The sequence below is a fragment of the Parus major genome, chromosome 1 (assembly GCF_001522545.3).
Source record: "Parus major isolate Abel chromosome 1, Parus_major1.1, whole genome shotgun sequence".
Lineage (NCBI taxonomy): Eukaryota > Metazoa > Chordata > Aves > Passeriformes > Paridae > Parus > Parus major.
This window is the reverse complement of record NC_031768.1, coordinates 19548649-19566614: the sequence shown is the minus strand read 5'-3', so window position 1 is coordinate 19566614 and position 17966 is coordinate 19548649. Positions and strand designations below refer to the sequence as shown.

Below are 17966 nucleotides of genomic sequence, written 5' to 3'. Positions count from 1 at the left end.
GCTTAACCCCTGCTCAGATATTGCTGTGGGAAAGCTGCCCTACCTACAGTTTCTTTCTCTCCATCACTGTCTCTTTTCAAGCAGTCTGTAACTTTTTAAACCCTGCTGGAGTTTTAACTCCATTTGAAAGTTCAGAGTAGAAAAGGGTTCTTCATCTTTTCAACGTCTTCTTTCTGCTTTCCAGATAAAAACCATCTTGAGTGGGTTCATTATTAGGGGCTATCTGGGAAAATGGACACTTCTAATCAAAACAGTCACCTTGGTTCTGGTGGTGTCTTCAGGCCTCAGCCTTGGGAAAGAAGGCCCATTAGTCCATGTGGCCTGTTGCTGTGGAAACTTCTTCAGCAGCCTTTTCTCTAAGTACAGCAAGAATGAAGGAAAGAGAAGAGAGGTGAGGTTGGCTCATAAATTTCTAATTTCCCTGTCTGCAGAGTCGGGGTTTCAAACAACTCATTCCTTGTATGTAAACATTTTCTTTGTAGGTACTTTCAGCTGCAGCTGCTGCAGGAGTTTCTGTTGCTTTTGGGGCTCCAATCGGAGGTGTGCTTTTTAGTCTGGAAGAGGTGAGACCTGGCAGTTCACTTGGTTCAATAAATATAATTTAATGTGATACCTTTCTCCAAGATTACTCATTATTTTTCAAATATGTATATGCTTATTTTTTCTTCTATAACAAAAACAATCTATGATTTCCAGTAATGAGAAATAACCAGATATTTTAGCATAATCTGAGTAGCAGAAGGGCACTGGCTTCCTGGAAACAAATTAGATGATTCAGTATGGTAATATATCCCTCTGCTGAGGTTTCTCCAGCCTTCAGTTTGCTAATTTGTGGACCAAGCTGTCAAGCATTTCTTATACTCTCTAGACAGCAACTCTGGATTCAAATTTATCAATTTTAAAGCAGTAGCTACTCCTTCTCTGAAATCTGAAAATGCCTTTTGTGATATACCTCTGTGAGCATGTTCTGGCTGTGGTAAGGTCTAGTGCTTGCAGTAAAGTCAAATGAAACAGATGGTGGTGGTAAAGGAAGCACCCTCTATCACACGCAGTGAAATGTTTATGGTCTTTGCTTGGTTTTAGGTCAGCTACTACTTTCCTCTGAAAACCCTCTGGAGGTCATTTTTTGCTGCTCTGGTGGCTGCCTTCACACTGAGGTCCATCAATCCTTTTGGAAACAGCCGACTAGTCCTGTTCTACGTGGAGTACCACACGCCCTGGTACATGGCCGAGCTCTTCCCCTTCATCCTGCTCGGCGTCTTCGGGGGCCTCTGGGGGACCCTCTTTATCCGATGCAACATCGCCTGGTGCAGGAGGCGAAAAACCACCAGGCTTGGGAAATACCCAGTGCTGGAGGTCATTGTGATAACAGCTATCACTGCCATCATCGCCTACCCCAACCCCTACACCCGCAGGAGCACCAGCGAGCTCATCTCCGAGCTCTTCAATGACTGTGGTGCCCTGGAGTCCTCGCAGCTCTGCGACTACATCAACGACCCAAACATGACCCGGCCAGTGGATGACATTCCCGACAGACCTGCTGGCCCTGGAGTCTACTCTGCCATGTGGCAGCTCGCCTTGGCTTTGGTGTTCAAAATCGTCATCACCATATTCACTTTTGGCATGAAGGTAAATCGGGGTAAATTGGGACGGGAGCTGTCGTGAGCACGGGGCACAGAGGGGTTGCCATGGGCAGCTCTGCTCTGGTTCTGACCTGCCCCAGTCACGGGGCCATCACTGAGGTGCTGCTGGCTCACCTGCCTGCCAGCACCTTGCCCTGTGGGCCCCTGTGGCAGCACAGGGATGGGCCCTGCTTTTCCACCTCTAGGCATCTGCAGTTTTGTTAAGCGAAAAAGAAATCTGTATGGGAATTTAAACCCGCTGTTGCCAATAAGCAATTTTGAGATGATTCCCACTGCAGCTGTTTTTCAGCTCTCTCTCATGGATATGGGCTATTTACATTGTTGTTTGTCTTGTTGTATTAATGTCTTAATGTGCCTCAAGGTAGCTATGCTCAAGGAAGTAATAATTTTAAATTTACTATTTTACACATTTAGAGCATCACACAAATATAAAAGTGGCTGAAAAAGTCTATTTTTGAATCTTTTTAAACACTGTAGCTTGTAAAGAAAAAGAGGAATGAATGAGAAGACTAACTGATGTGCCATTTGAATATTCTGGATTTGCAGCATTTTCCTTCAACAGCTCCTTCTCCCCATAAATGAGTGATGAAAGGTCCAAGAACAATTTATCCAAGTTTTCAATATGAACCAAGCTGTTTGTGGTGAGCTCTATATATCTGATTAACAGAGCACATAAAAAACAGGTTCTGTCTGTCTACAGCTCCCATTATGAGAGCATTTATTTCTGGATCTGATGGCTGCAGACAGTGAGAAGTTTTTCTTAGTTTTACGCTGTATTTTATACCATGCTCAAAACTAAGGTATCTCATCTTTCTCTTAAATACTACACTTGAATGGAGGTCCTATTTTTAGCCTTTCACTCTAGAAACTGATTTATGGCTGACAGCCCATTGTTATGCTTGTTCATTAAAAACTTTGGTTCTATATTTGAAATGGGATTCTTTATTTATCCTATATATTTAAATTTTTTTAGAAGCAACTGACACTTTCAACCAGTCTGTAAAAGAACAGACCCACTAAATCTAGAAGAGTCAATCCAACTTCATCAGCAAAGTTAGCACAGTATGGTGGGAGCTGTAGCATCTGCTGTTACCAGCCCTACATGGCTGGTGACCTCTAGGCTGTGCTGATGAGGTGATTAGTTAAGTTCTCTAGGAAGCTCAAGGTATATTTTCAGACTTTAAAAGATATAATAGGCTTTCCTCTCTGAAAACAAAAAAAGCCCCATGCAATCCCTTGTCACAGATCTGAATTGTCTTCTCCAGCAGGAAATATATCTCTCACTTGCTGGTACGCTTGACATCTAAGAGGAAATGCACTTAGCCAAGGCAAAGTAAATCTTCACTCTCTTTTATTCCCCTCCCTTCTCATTTAAATACTCTTTTTTTAGTGAATTGTGGCTTGTTTGTATAGCAGACAACAAAGTAACGATTCACAAAGCTTCCTGGAAAATATATTGTAAAGTAAGATGGAGAATTAGTTGCCTCTGAGCAGTCAGTCCCCTTTCTCTGAGTTTTTATTCTTCATATGACATTTAATTTAAAATCTGGTCTTATTTAGCCTGAAAAAGTAGTAATAAAATCATAAAGTGCTCCATCTGATAGAGGGTGAAATCAAGATGTTATTTTCTGTTAAGCTTATTCTCAAGCCTATGACAGAAACATCAGCAGCTCCTGACTTCCTGCTGAGAAAGCAATAAAGGCAAAGCCAGTAACATCTTGACTTCAAAAGCAACCTGTTATTCAGAAACAGCATTTATCTCCCTAATTCAGTGGGGTGCAGCAGATAGGATTAAAAATTTCTTCAAAAAATGCACTAACATTTTATAAAGCTATTAATACACATGTAGCCACATGAACTCAGTGACTGCAGAAAACTGTGTCAGAGCATGGGGATCAGCCCTGTGGGCTGCCATGAGGCTATGGAAACTTGGTTCTCTTACTGTTAATTAAAGTTGTTTGATACTGATCATTTTTGTCAAGATGCTCATGTGTCTATATTTTATTCCAGATCCCTTCAGGCCTTTTTATTCCTAGCATGGCTGTTGGAGCCATGGCTGGCAGGATGGTTGGGATTGGAGTGGAGCAGCTGGCATATCACCATCATGACTGGATCATCTTCAGGAACTGGTGCAGACCTGGGGCAGACTGTGTCACACCAGGACTCTATGCTATGGTGGGAGCAGCAGCTTGCTTGGGTACGGTCTGTTCTGGTTATTGGTTCATGTGTGACCAACACTGATGTTTGGGGACATGCTTCAGAGGGCCCTGGGTTTGTATTACCTACTGTGTTGGCATTTCTGGGTGCAACAGAGGTTGAAATAAAGATGTGATGGGCTGAAGAATGGGGAGCTTCCTCTACTTCCTCATTCTTCCAGGGATCTGCCAGATAGCCAGCAACAGAAAGGCTTGCAGTCATCAATGTCTACTCCCTGTAATCTGCCAAAAAGCAGAGTAAAGGAAAGAAAAAATTGAAGTTAGGCTGCAGGTTTCAAAGCAGGAGTACTTTTGCTTGCATTTTTTCCATTTGATGTAATGAAATTCACTATAACTGGACTAAAGCTATTTACTTGTTTAGACTGTGCTCTCAGTGCAAGAAGAAAACATCCCGTTTTTTGTTAAATTTTAAACTACACAGGCAAAAATTCTGGGTCTTTGGCTGTGTCTAATGCTATGGTCAACTGAGCTGTATTTTGTTTTTTTATTTTGATCATAGGCCAATATTGGATTACACTAAATCAATAGGATTTATTGGATATTACAGCAATGATCTGTTAACTATTAAAGCAAGATCATTGAATAATACCTCACATACCAAATTTCTAGCCATAGATGCAACAAGAACGTTACAAGCATCTGAGCATGTTTTTACCTGATCATATTTTTCCCCTTGTGTGCTTGCATATTCTATCTCCTTTTGTTGCTGTTATTGATGCCATCAGCAGCAGATGAAAAAATAGTGGAGAGGCATAACACATGATTCATGTGATTGGGTAGGCTTGAAATGAAAGATGTACTCAAGGAAGAGCTGGAGAAATTTCAGATTTGGATGCTCTTATTGGAAAAGCAGGATCATTTTTGTGATCAATATAGAGGAAGGAAAGGTGGGGTTTGCCTGAAATTTTAATGTCTGTAATGTAGATTACACCTGAGTTTAACTGTCTTTATACCCCTCACAGTCAAAACAGAAGAATAACGTATGGGAAAGATCAGTTCTTATCTGGCAACACACATCTAAAACCAGGCAAATGAACAGCTGAATTTGGCCTCAAAGGAGCCTGATTTCATCTAGAGGTTAAAAAGATATAAGAGATTATAATCTGGATCATCCCTGTGGATGTAAACACCCACAGCAGTGTTGACACATCAAAAAAACCTGGGATGAATCTTACTGTCCAAACAAGTAAAACACTTTCTCTCTTCGATAAATGATCTTAATGCTCATTAAATAAATAGTGCACAAAAATTTGGCTCTGATGTTGCAGTTGATCTGCTACTCAGCAAAGAATTATAGAAACATAGACTATGATGAGTTGGAAGGGACCCATCAGGAACATGAAGCCTAAATCCTGTACATGCACAGAACACCCCAAAAAATCGCACCATGGCCCTGAGAAATTGTCCAAATACCTCTTGAACTCTCTCAGGCTTGGAGCTTTGACCATTCCCTGGGGAGCCTGTTCCAGTGCCCAACCACCCTCTAGGTGAAAAGCCTTTTCTTGATATCCAGCCTAAACCTCCCTGACTCTGCTTCATGCCATTTCCTCAAGTCCTGTCACTGGTCACCAGAGTGAAGAGATCAGTGTCTGCCCCTCTGCTTCCCCTTGTGGGAATGTTGTAGACCAGATTGAGGTCTCCCCTCAGTCCCCTCCTGGTTGAACAGGAGACCTAAGTGACCTCAGCCACTTCACAAAAGGCTTCCCCTTCTGACACTTCATCATCCTTGTGGCCTTTCTTTGGATGGTTTCTGATAGCTTAATGTCTTTTTTTATATTGTGATGCCCAAAACTGCACACAGGACTGAAGGTGAGGTTGCAATTGCTCCCTCTTTTAAAAGGTCCAAATTAAGGTGCAGTGGGTTTTAGAAGTATGGTGAGACATACAGTAGAATGGTCACAGCTTGTACTTAAGCTGTTCTTAAACCTATCTTCCCTAAAGTAAGAGATATGGAGTAAGTATGAAATGATCCTTAGTCTGGTATTTGCTCTCAGCTTTTCACAGTCAGAAGTTTAAGGCATTACTCAGATGAAATTTGTATCTGGATCATAATGTCAAGCAATCAACAATCTAATATTTCTGTATGCTGCTAGATAAAAAGCATCTTTTAATGATCTGTTTCTGATTTTTCTCATCTAAAATGGGGCTGTATTTTGAGACCTAAAAATAGCAGATTTATTACATTTCCCTTTTGAATAGAGGCAAAGAAATGTTACCTAATAATTCAGAGATACATACACACTTGTCCTCAGTTATGTGATTATTTTTATCCTTTAATGTAAACTGAAGGAGCGAGGAGCTTGCTTATGAAATTAATATGGAAAGACTAGATTGAAAAATACAGCTACAACCCTGCCTATGGCTGCATGCCTGGATGGCCTCAAACCAAATTGTACTCAGTTCAAACTGTATTACTGTAGTGATATCCAAAGCTGTAACATAGCTCTCTCTTGGAGTGGCCCTAAGCTGTTCTAGGCTAGGAGGATTTTGTAACCAGGTTGTGCCCAAAGATAATGCTCAGCTTTGTCCTCAGTATGACAGTAATAGACAGGCTGGTGTGAAGGCTGCCTCTCCACGTTCTGACCTGCCTCAGCTGTGGCACTTAACTGACTCTTGGAGTCATTTTAGGGGGCTAATGGCAGGGTTCAATTTTACTTTCTCAAGTATCCATTAAAGCTGATTTTTTTTTTTTTTTTGGCATCCTTTCTGGTTTTAAAGCTCTGTCTTTTAGCATTCATTGTTTGCTTTTCAATGCTAGCAACTTCGGCATGAGCAAGTTCACTCAACCTTTTTGATGAAAATTGCAGTAAATGAAAAATACCTTTCTTCAGAGAAACAAGCCTAAGAGTATAAGGGCAAAGTACACAGCATAAATAATTGCATGCATTTTTGAGTGTAAGGCCCAAAAATACAAATTAGTTGCTTAGTATGTATACCAGCACTGTGAGAAACCTGAGTCTTTTCCTTGTTGGCAGGTGGTGTTACTCGAATGACGGTCTCTCTGGTGGTGATTATGTTTGAGCTAACTGGAGGCCTGGAGTACATTGTACCTCTTATGGCTGCAGCTGTCACAAGCAAGTGGGTGGCAGATGCCTTTGGAAAAGAAGGGATCTATGAAGCTCACATTCATCTGAATGGCTATCCCTTCCTGGATGTGAAGGATGAGTTCACCCACCGAACCCTGGCGACTGACGTGATGAGACCAAGGCGCGGCGAGGCTCCTCTCTCTGTGCTGACACAGGACAGCATGACGGTGGAGGATGTGGAGACACTTATCAAAGAGACTGACTACAATGGCTTTCCAGTGGTGGTTTCAAAGGACTCAGAGAGACTAATTGGATTTGCACAGAGACGAGAGCTGATTCTTGCAATAAGTAAGTAGAGTATCAGTGTCCAGAAGTTTGATTTTGAATGGAGTTTTTACAAGATGGGAGGTTAGTAGCGTTAGTCATCTTGAAGAATGGATAATAAAGAACCAAATCTAACTTTTTCTTCAAATCTGACTTCTACTGGTTAGTAGGACCTGGAAGCTTTTCTATTGCATCATACCTGATTTTGTGGGCTTGACCCTTGTGGGCTTAATTTTGCTGTCACTCAAAAGAGTAAAATAAAATTATTCTAGAGACAGCAGACAGAAAATCAACTCATATGGCCAGAATTTTTGTCAGAACCAGACCAAAAGCCAGTGCAGGGCTCAGTTTCTTTCCCTCTCCATGGACTTCCAGAGGCAGCTGGGGCAGTCATGAACTTTGGTCACCCAGTGATGAAATAGCCTGTACTCCTTTCTGTTGCTTTGTCTCAGTTTTTCCTCACATGCAGGCTTTTAGTGCTACAGGTGGAAAGTTTTCAGTGCACGATGTTTTTTTGGTAAAGATAGGTGAATTTTGTCTGGCATCCAGTGGCTATCTGGCTGGCTGCCTGAGATCCTGAATCCAGGTCTTTAAAAGGTTTTGACTGTCACGTCCTTTCCTGGTTGATTTGATGATTAAGTGGGGATTGAAGAACAAGTATATTGGATGAAAGCAAGTGTTCCCACCTCTTCTGGACCCAGGGCATCCAGAACTGCAGAGGTCTGCAAGGTTGGTCCACCATCTGCTCCCAGTTGTGGCAGCCCTGTGGTGTTGAGGGCCAGCTGGGCAGGCAGGCAAGATGCCACCTGGGCATGGTTGCCTTGTACTTTGCAGGGGAGAGGAATGTCTGCTATATCCAAATTTCCTTGGCTTGGAATTAGTATTCTCTGCATGGCCTTATTTCATCCCTGCTGCTCAGGCACCTTTAAAAAGCTGTTGTCTCTGATGGAAATTCCCATATTTTTCAGACAAGAAAATTAATAAATGGAAAATTTGGGTTATTTTTAAAGGTCCCTTTCCAGCTCACTTCTCACAAAGCTAAAACAAATATTGAAATAACAGTGGTCTTTAAAGCACTTTTTAGATGTATTTAGCCTACCCTGGGTCTGTCTTTTATACTGCCTGTGCCATGTCATGGCTTTAACACTTGGTGCCTTCCCAAGTTAATAGTCTTTTGCACCTCCTTTTCAGGAAGATATGTCAGTGGAAAATTGCAGGGACTGAAGATGCAGAGCCCTCACTTTAAAATCAGAAAGATCAGACACTGCTTGAAGTGAGTTAAAGAACTTAGAGGAGCTGAGTCTTTTGATTCAGTTATAAATGGCAGTGTGGTTGAATGGTCTTGCCAGAAGATGTGAGAAAGTGTCCAGCTATGAACTGACAACAAAGAGATCAGTTAAAATTAATCTCAGTAAACATTTAGATCAAAATGCATTCCTGTTAAAAAATTGTTTGGCATCTGCATTTTTCAGAGGAAAAGGTACAGTCTCCTGACCAGTTCTAATTAAGAGCATCTTACATAAGAAATGAGACAGAACTCAGATTTAAAATCAAATTGGTATATACATAGATAATTTTTTCTAAAATCCTCAGCCACCAGTGACCTTTGGTAACCCTTTTACCCTTGGGGCTGAGTGTGAGTGCTGTCATTCTGTGCTGACACTATGATAAGATAAATGGTTAATCTTTCCAGTATGGTTTGTGTCCTTGTGACTTAAAATCTGGATTTGGTGTCTAAAGACACAGTATATGGTTCCATTACAGGGCAGGGTAAACCATGCTAGCAACCTGTTGATTACTAATACTCTTTGAAGCTGCTTTGTCTGAATTTCAGAACTTGTTACTGCTGATCATCACCACAGGGATAACTAATGTGTTCTGAAACTCCACCTCAGCTTGCTTCATGGTTGTGATCATGGAGCCACGCACCGAGTGTCCTTAAGCCATAAAATTCATTACCAAGAGGGAAATATCACACATGGTGAAGGATCTCTTGTTCACCTGTTCATGTTCACCTGTTCAGCCTGACAGAGGTACTGGAGTTACATCTCAGAACAGCTTCAGCCCCATCTGTGCAGCACTTCAGCCAGGGAATGAGGTCTTAAGGAAAACAGAGTCAGGCCCTCTCCAGTATCTCTTCTTTCACCAGTATCTCTTTTTTCATGGCATTATGCCCTGCAGAATGCCTCCTCAGTTTGAACTAGCTTTGGTACCTCTGTATTAAAACACTTTGCACTTTTATAGAGACATGGTTTCAACCAAGAATTTCAGCCTCTTTCTCAGGCCCAGTTAGTTGTGCATAGTAGTATGGTGGTCCAGAGATTGCTCTGGAGAAGTACTTCAATTCCTTCACATATCTGCCTTCTTGGATGAAGGCAATAGCTGCTGAGTCTTGCATCAAACACCCGTTCCCACAAAGCTATCTGCCTCATGATTTACCCCCACATAATTTCATATTGAGTGGAGAATGCTCTATAAATGCATCAAATACCTGTAAAGTGAATGGCAATGCCATTTCCAATTGCTCAGCAGCAGCTTCAGGAGGATTGTGTCCTTCCATTGATCCTTGTTGAGTAGGTAGGCAGGTGAGGTGGCAGAGTCACTCTCTGGGAAGAGGTGTCTACATTTTAGATGACACCTACTTTACAGACTTACAGAGCGGAGTTTTTTACACTGTAAAGCTTTTCTTAATTTGGCCAGCTCCAGAGGCACCATGCAAAAGGCAGAGCCTTGGATAAAAGCCAGGTGGCCTGTATAATATGCTTTTCCCAGTGTGGAGTTGAGAGATCAACATAGTTGATATAGGCTGTGAAATGTGAACCCCTGAATATGAGAGGCTGTTTCACATTTGGGAGAATTAATTCACTCTCTAGCTATGACAAGAGCCTTCTGCATAGATTGCTTTGTAAAACCAGACATTGTCATCCATTTGCTTTGCTCTTTCTGTTAATCTGTGTCTGTTTTTCTTACCCACTGACTATTTATCTGCTCTTCTGTTTTACCTTTACTCCCACTTTCTCATCCAGTGAGACTGCACACACAATCCACCATTTTTCTGATGCTGCTGAATTTACTCCATAGTACTACATCATTCAAATTTCTCTAGAGAGGTTTTTGACATGGAAGAGTGAAATCATGGCTTTGGCTAATCACTGTTGTTCAGGGTCACTGCTGCTTTGGGAATAGCAATGTGGTAACCAAAATGCTAGGCCCTATTTCTTAGGGTGCAGTATTAGGAAGGAAATACCTAGCTGTCAAAGGTTTTTATCAAAGGGTGGGAGTTACCTTTGGTTTGATTAATGTTACCTCTTAGCACAGATCATATATCAAAGAACTATGCAGGCATATTCACACTTGAAATTGGATGTATGAATAGAAACAAGCTGATACAAAACTAACATCATTCCTGTAAATTGCAATAGGGCTTGTAATGTGTGGGGTGAGAAGGTTGAGGATCGTGTACTGTAGTGATATTAGGTTTGAGCCAGCACTGCTCCAGTTCCAGAAATATTACAAGACAACGATCGTTAAATGTAAAAAAAAATTGCATCTGAAGCATGTTGGAAACCATCACTGTCTACAGATTACAAGTCACAGCAGCAGGTTTCTCACTCTGATTGATGGCAGAGAGTTCCAAGAATACTTACATGTGCTTGGAGTGTGAGTTGCTACACCTCTCAAGAGCAGAAGCAACCTATGTTAATTGAAAGTAATGATTTAACTATTTCCAAGAGTTTATTTAAAAAAAAAAAAAAAAGTTAAACCCTCAGAGCCATGCACATCATATGCTTATTCTGGGGAGACAAATGTTGACTGTCATCATTTGGAAATCTGTCTCTTATAATGTTTATACCCTGTAGTGATGGGTAGAGATGAGGTAAACACTACAAAGAAAATGAAGTACTCCAATGTTAAGTCTTGGGGCATGCTTTAGGTAAAAGGCTAAAACTGATCATACAAACTCCAGATGTAGTGTGATGTTCACTTTGTAGTTTGATCAAAGTATTAATGATAGCTTTTGAACTTCTGAAAGTGGTCACATGTGTTGTTTACCCCTATATTTTTCCTCTCTTTACTATTTTCCTTTAAGTAGGAAGCTAATTTCTTTTTCCTTTTTAAAATCTAGATACACAAACAATTTAAGGCACTAAGTGTAAACCCACAAAATTTACCCTGCCTGCCAGCAAGGTGTTCTGATCTAGAACAACACCCACGCCTCCCCTGCTTCCCTGGAATGTGAATTTGTCTTTCCCCAGCTTTGTGTTCATAAATCCATTCTCCATGTCCACATTTTCCCAACTCCACTGAAAAGTTTTGCTCCAAGCCAGCTGGGATCTTACACAGCTGTTGACTCCACTCCTTCAGGCATGTAATAAAGTTTCTGTTGTGATTCTCACAATGGAGGAAATTACATACAGTGATTTGAATTGGACAGAAATTGGATTAGTGAAGTTTATGAATGCAATGAGCTGCATATTTATTCAGAAAAGCGTTTTCCCAACCAAGGAAAAGTATGGGCCTATAAAAATATCACTTTTGCTTTGAGGGAGCAGTGTCTTAAGGAAATTCAAGATTACTCAGTAACCCAAGTTTCTGGGACTCCAATACGTTAAAGGCACAATCAAACCTTGCTTTCCAAAGGAGGAATTCTTTTTTTGTTATCAAGCTTAATTCACTATCTATCCCAATTTTTGTGTTGTACAGAGAATGCAAGACAGCGTCAGGATGGGGTGGTGAGCAACTCCATCGTGTACTTCACTGAAGACCCCCCAGAACTGCCCCCCAACAGTCCCCACCCACTGAAACTGCGGCGTATTCTCAACCTGAGCCCTTTCACTGTCACTGACCACACACCAATGGAAACCGTGGTAGATATCTTCCGAAAGCTTGGGCTCCGGCAGTGTCTGGTGACTCGCAGTGGGTGAGTAGCTGACACTCAAATTAATATTTTAATTTTGTCTTATTTTGTGAATGGATGAATAAGGGAACCTCACCCATGTCTGTCCAGGGCAGCAAAAGAAGTCAGACTGAACCAAAATGGTGCTTGCAAGGTGTTACATTTCATTCTGTTCTCCTAAATTCTTAGTGTATTCTCATAGGATAAAAATACATACTCATAAGGTAAAAATATGTACTCATAAGGTAAAAATAAATACAAAATAAACTGTTCTGACTTCTACTATCATTCAGTTTTCAGCAGAGGCAGATCTGGGGAGAAGTATTGTTTGCAAATAATATGACTGTTTAGAGACATCCAGCTAGATTAGATGTTTGTGAAAATTGTGATAAAGGTGTCACTGGAGGAAAATTAATCTGTTCAGCTTTTGTTATTGGATAATGGAAAAGTGTATAAACCAAAGGCCCTCAAATAACAGCTAAAGGAGGTGGGCAAACATGAAATAATGGGAATAAAAAGCTGCACCATGTGGACTAGACATAACATCCCATAGGTACAATGAAATTTGAGATCTTTGGGCATCATGGCTTATCCCAGGATCTAGTGGTAGCAGGATAGCCAAACCAAAGCCATCACTTCCAAACATGGAAGACTAAAACTTTTACTTCTGTTAAAAAGTCTTTTTGTTATTCAAAAATGTGGCATATCAGTTGTTACTGTCAATGAAGTATCCTCAGCATTAAGAAAATAAGAACCATTATTGGGACATAGATGAAGGTTCTGATTTTAGGTGCCTGGATTCAGAAATTAAATCTGGAGTTTTAGAACTTACATGAAATGAAAGGTGGAAAAACTATTAGCAGTGGCATAGTTTCAATATTCAGTGCCTAATGGTCTTCAAGGACTGGAAGTAAAAGCCCTTGAATACTGAGGGTTATGAAATTTTTGACTCTTGGGGCCAGACATCCCATAGGCCTCATCTTTCTTGACAGATGCAATTCATTTAGGTTCACATAAATGAGAAATTATCATTTAAATTTGAAGGAATTATGCTGTCAGGCAGTAAGAGTTTCAGAAACCCTGTGCTTTAGCTTACTTTGTGTATTACCAAGCACTGATACCTTGGGTTTGACTGCTGGTCCTCTGCAGCCTGAGGCTAAGGAAAATTATTATTTTGTTGTATGAAGTATTAGTTGTAGCTCCTCACTCAGTCATGATCCAAACAAAAAGAGGTAACAAGCCAAAGCATTTCACTTAATTGTCGTGGCTGGGGAAGGAGAAATACATGAGGTGAGAATACTTTTATAAAAAGATAATTGGGAAATAGATGAGATGGACAGTACTGTATGGAAGCACTCACAAAATATCCCTGCAACTGAAGAGGGAAAAAACCTGGATGATATATGAGATGATTGTTGACCTTTCGCTTCCTCTTCTCCTGTAGGAGGCTGCTGGGTATCATAACTAAAAAGGATGTATTAAGACATATGGCTCAAATGGCAAACCAGGACCCTGAATCTATCATGTTTAACTAGACTGGTAAAGAAGAAGAAAGTAACCCCAAAGGAATCCCTTCTAGATTAACACGAAGGCTGTGTTTGGTGTTTCATCTTGCTTAAAGAGAGAAAGGTAATGTATATGAAGAATGGCCTGATATGCCTCTGACAGAGGGAGTGGATGCAGGACAGCACGAATTCAATGAGGAAGGCAGTTTAGAAACTCTGAGCAGCTGCAGACATCAAGCTGTGTTTCCTTAATGAGATTCCCCACGGCTCAGTTGGAGTGCTGGTGGGTGTAAGTGATGCGGTGGTTAGAGACAAAGAGCCACGAGCACCAGTGGGAGGCATCGAGGTCACAGTAACTCATGAGGCAGGTGTGAAGAGTAGCAGACACTGTTTATGTACAAGCTGCTAAGAGATAGAAAGGTCTGTGTTCCAAGCCAAGAGACTGCAAAGGAGTAATGTCAGTTGCTTTTGTTACTGGAATCATGGCTATTTGTTTGCTACCGAGTTATACCATTTTCATGATGGACAAAAATTTGCGTATTTTTAAATGAAATATTTTGTCATCTTTATTTTATTTTGTAAATGTTTAATGAGTCAAGACTGGAGATAAGTCTTAAGAAAATAGTAAGGTTACATCTCAAATCACTTTAAAATGAAGTGTCCCTTGCTCCCTGCTTTAGTCTTTTGAATTTTATACTGCTTAGCATTTCTGTCAACCAGCTTCCCCTTATTAATGTTGAAATGGGATTTATTTGTAAAAAATTATTATCTCTCTATGCAATTTTGCATACAAGTACTGTAAAATTTAGTATTTTGTGTTTTGCTGTGGTAACTGAATAAAACATAGATGCCCATAAAATAGTTTTCAAAAGCACTAAACGGGCAGTGGTATCTGTCTCTCATCAGTGTTAGTGACAAGAGATTGAATCCCTCGCCTGTCTTCCCTTGTGTACATCGCAATTTTTCACAAATGAATGACATTCTGCATTGATTCTTGGTTCTCCACTTAGGTCCTTTTTGTCATTGCTCTTTCTTGGCATTTGTCTGCACTTGCCAAGAGATTGCTGAAATTAATTTAACAGTCATAGACACTTATTCTGTAAGAGATCTACTTTTAATGCACTTGTCAGTCATAGGACTGTGGAATTCCTCTCCATGGCACCGTGGCTGGATAAGATCAGAGGGACTGAGAATGCAAATGATCATAGGAAAGCTTTAAGTATTTATCTGTTTGCACCAAGAACACAAGATTTAACAGACCCTGGTAGAGATCTGTAAGTCACTCAGGTAAAAATGTTAAATTTTCCTAAACCCTTGTTCCAATTCTATGTGAGATAAAGAGGGTCAGCACTTTAGTCAATTCTGCTATCAGTAACAGAATATCAAATTACTCTGTAACACATAATTCATACTGCCCAGTGTTTGCTTTGTAGATGTAAATTTAAAGATTGCAGAAAGGTTGTTCCCTGAATCCCCTTCAGACCTCCTGGTCCCTTCATTTAGGCACCTAAGACCTCTGGTATTTTTGCTCAAATTCACCCAAATAACTGGTGGTGTTTGAATGATCCTCATGGATAGAGATGATGTCAGAACAGCCTGTTGCTTACTCCAGCCCAAACCCAGACTGTTGATCTCACATGTAGGCAGTGTGCATGATTATTGTGTTCCTGATCTGGGACAACTACTCAGGTGCACCCTGAGTTTGATGCTGAAGTTCTGTGTCACAAATTCCTCCTCTTATCTCCAGTGACCCTGCTTCCTTCTGGCCTGTGTCCCACTGCATTCACACAGAGTATGGCCTGAACTGCTGAAGTAAAAGAAACGGAAGTAAAGGGATAATTTTAATCTGTTAAGTACTCCACTTAACAATGGTGTTTGCAACAGACTGACATAAATATATGTAGCTCTGGCCAAAGCCCATAAGTGTTTCAGTGTATACTTTTTGTTAACTGAACAGATGCAGTACAGTGTATTATTAAAGGGATATTGTTAAAACTATGTAAAATATAGGACTGAACAACCCCTTTCTTCTGCAAATAGGAAATACAACATAATATGGTTATTTCTTACATTTTTCTGGGAAGGTGTCAGCAGCCAAACTCATAAGAAACCAACCAAGTCAACAACAATGCTCATAAACACTAGATTCCCTCATTTAAACAGAGATGCCATCATAAAATCAGTTCATTCCCATAACTAAATCCAAGTGGGACTTTATACAATTGTCAGTTTCTACCCATAACTTCTAGAATCTAAGGGATATAGACTAGGCTAAAAAGGCTGACTTTTGAGAGCAATTTCATTCTTGGATTAAAACTCTATGACCATGTTCTACTTTCCATGTTTGCAAACAGGAAACAATATAGTGTATCAACACTGAAAAACATTATCTTTTTCTGACAAAAAGACATGGACTTGCCTAACTGAGGTTAATCTGGCTATGAATACAAATTCACAGATGTATTGACTTGGCTTATCAGGTTAAACTTGTGTGGTTAATTCCTTTAATACCCAGAGGCCTGATTTACTGAAACCAAGGCACCCCTGTGATAGCTTGCTGCCTTGCCTTATTAGAGTACTTAGAAGGAGCTCTCAGGCTTAAAAACAAGATCCAAAAGACCCCCAACATGCTTTGTAGCAAACACCAGCAGAAGGAATTGAGATTTATGCAGTTACTGTGAATGCAGTTTGACCCTGGACTATCGCCCAAGTAAAAGGCAGGTAGATGGGTGTAGAGCTCTCTTCTATCAAACACATTCCTTTCTAGATGGAAAGCTTTAAATACCTAAGGGGTCAAGGGAAAAACCTTTGGACATGTAACCATGTAGTGCTGCTCCTTTTTCCAGTGTCTGTTCAAAAGATGTTAAACCCTTCAGAGCACGGGCTGCTATCTCACGCACGCTCATGGCTTGGTGCTATCATCAAGGCTGAGGCTGATGCTAGAATGACATGGAGAGCTTCGAAACAGAACAGAAATTGCTAATTAAAAAACTTCCTCCATGCTACAGCCTTTTATTGCTCTTCACACTGGTGTCTGAAAGGAAACTCCCTTAATATAAATTTATAACATGCTTATCTCAAAAAATGCAGTTATGATGTAATGATTTATTTCCCATAACAAGCTCATTATCAGGCACTGTTTTCCATCTGTATTCCAAAATTTATCTCAGGAGGTACTGAATAGACTCCAAGAGGCATAGATCTCAGCCCTATTTATTTGAATTTGTAGAGCTCAAGATGGTCACGTAGCGTTATCAATCTGAGTTATATGAGTATTTTAATATATACTGCTGACTTTATGCAACCTCAGTTCAGTCCTTCAAGCAGCTGGCCTTCACAAATGCCCAACTAAACTAAACAGGGGAACAAGAATCTTTGAATTATGGAGGTTCAGTATGTACCTTTGTTTTGCATGAACTGTGTTAAATTACATTCAGCTTCTGATGTGTACTTGAAGCAATCTGTACCAGAAAGTTTAATAATAAAGTACAGAAATGGATGACATTAGACAGACCCTTTGGCTGTCCCAGTGATACTAATTATTAATTCTTATGCTTTGAAGAAGCAGAAAAAGAATATTTAAGGATTACGGAGGACTGATTCTGTGTTTGAATGACACTATATTTATGACTATAAGTTTTGCTTTTGGCTCTGTTTGTTGTTTTGGTTTTTTAATTGTAGAAAACAGTGTATATGTTGCACCTTATACAAAAAACAATGTTTGGACTCTATTTTTTAAATAAAACTGACTTACAGTACTGGAAACATTTCTTGGACATCTTATTAATTAGAAAAGTATTTCACTTAATGTCTCTATGATTTTTATGTTTCCTTTTCTCACTTTTATGGATAACTTAGGCTTAAGTTCTAGAGACCTAGGAGATCCAATTCAAATATAGGTTAGGTAATATTAAGTAGGGAGTTAGTAAAAATTCATTCAGTGGACTTCAGAGAATCAGCCTTGACAGCTGGATATTTTATTTTCAGAGAAAAGTGTTTTTTCTTCAGCATCAGAAATACCTTAGAAATCAAAAAAAAGAAAGAAAAACAATGTATCTAACCAGGTTGCTCTGCCTACAATGATTATAAACTTTAGATGTTGAAAAGACTCTATGATATATTTTTTGTATACATTTTTCTGTTGCACTTTAATTCAGAGCTAAGATCAAAAATTGAAAATGACAAGTTCAATCATCCCTATTTAATTGGATGAAACATGCCCTAAATCTCTGTGAGAGGCTAAATTTTAGGTAGTAGCAAAGAACATGGTCTTGATCCTGATCAACATGCTTATGAAGGTGAACATGTCAGCAATATCCTAGTTCAAATTAAATGACACATTTCAGAAGCTGGTT

At 40.0% G+C, this 17966-nt stretch overlaps 1 protein-coding gene across 2 annotated transcripts in view; it reads left to right on the top strand.

Annotated features, from left to right (window-relative positions):
* CLCN4 (chloride voltage-gated channel 4) overlaps positions 1-17376 on the top strand; it is a 40746-nt gene extending 23370 nt beyond the window's left edge. For both annotated transcript variants that reach the window (XM_015644247.2, XM_033512760.1), the window contains exons 6-12: positions 185-391; positions 483-563; positions 1084-1629; positions 3654-3840; positions 6835-7233; positions 11914-12130; positions 13551-17376. In XM_015644247.2, the coding sequence (XP_015499733.1) occupies positions 185-391; positions 483-563; positions 1084-1629; positions 3654-3840; positions 6835-7233; positions 11914-12130; positions 13551-13641 (1728 nt within the window). In that variant the 3' untranslated portion in view covers positions 13642-17376. The remainder of the gene's footprint in view (positions 1-184; positions 392-482; positions 564-1083; positions 1630-3653; positions 3841-6834; positions 7234-11913; positions 12131-13550) is intronic.
* Positions 17377-17966: the final 590 nt, after the last annotated feature.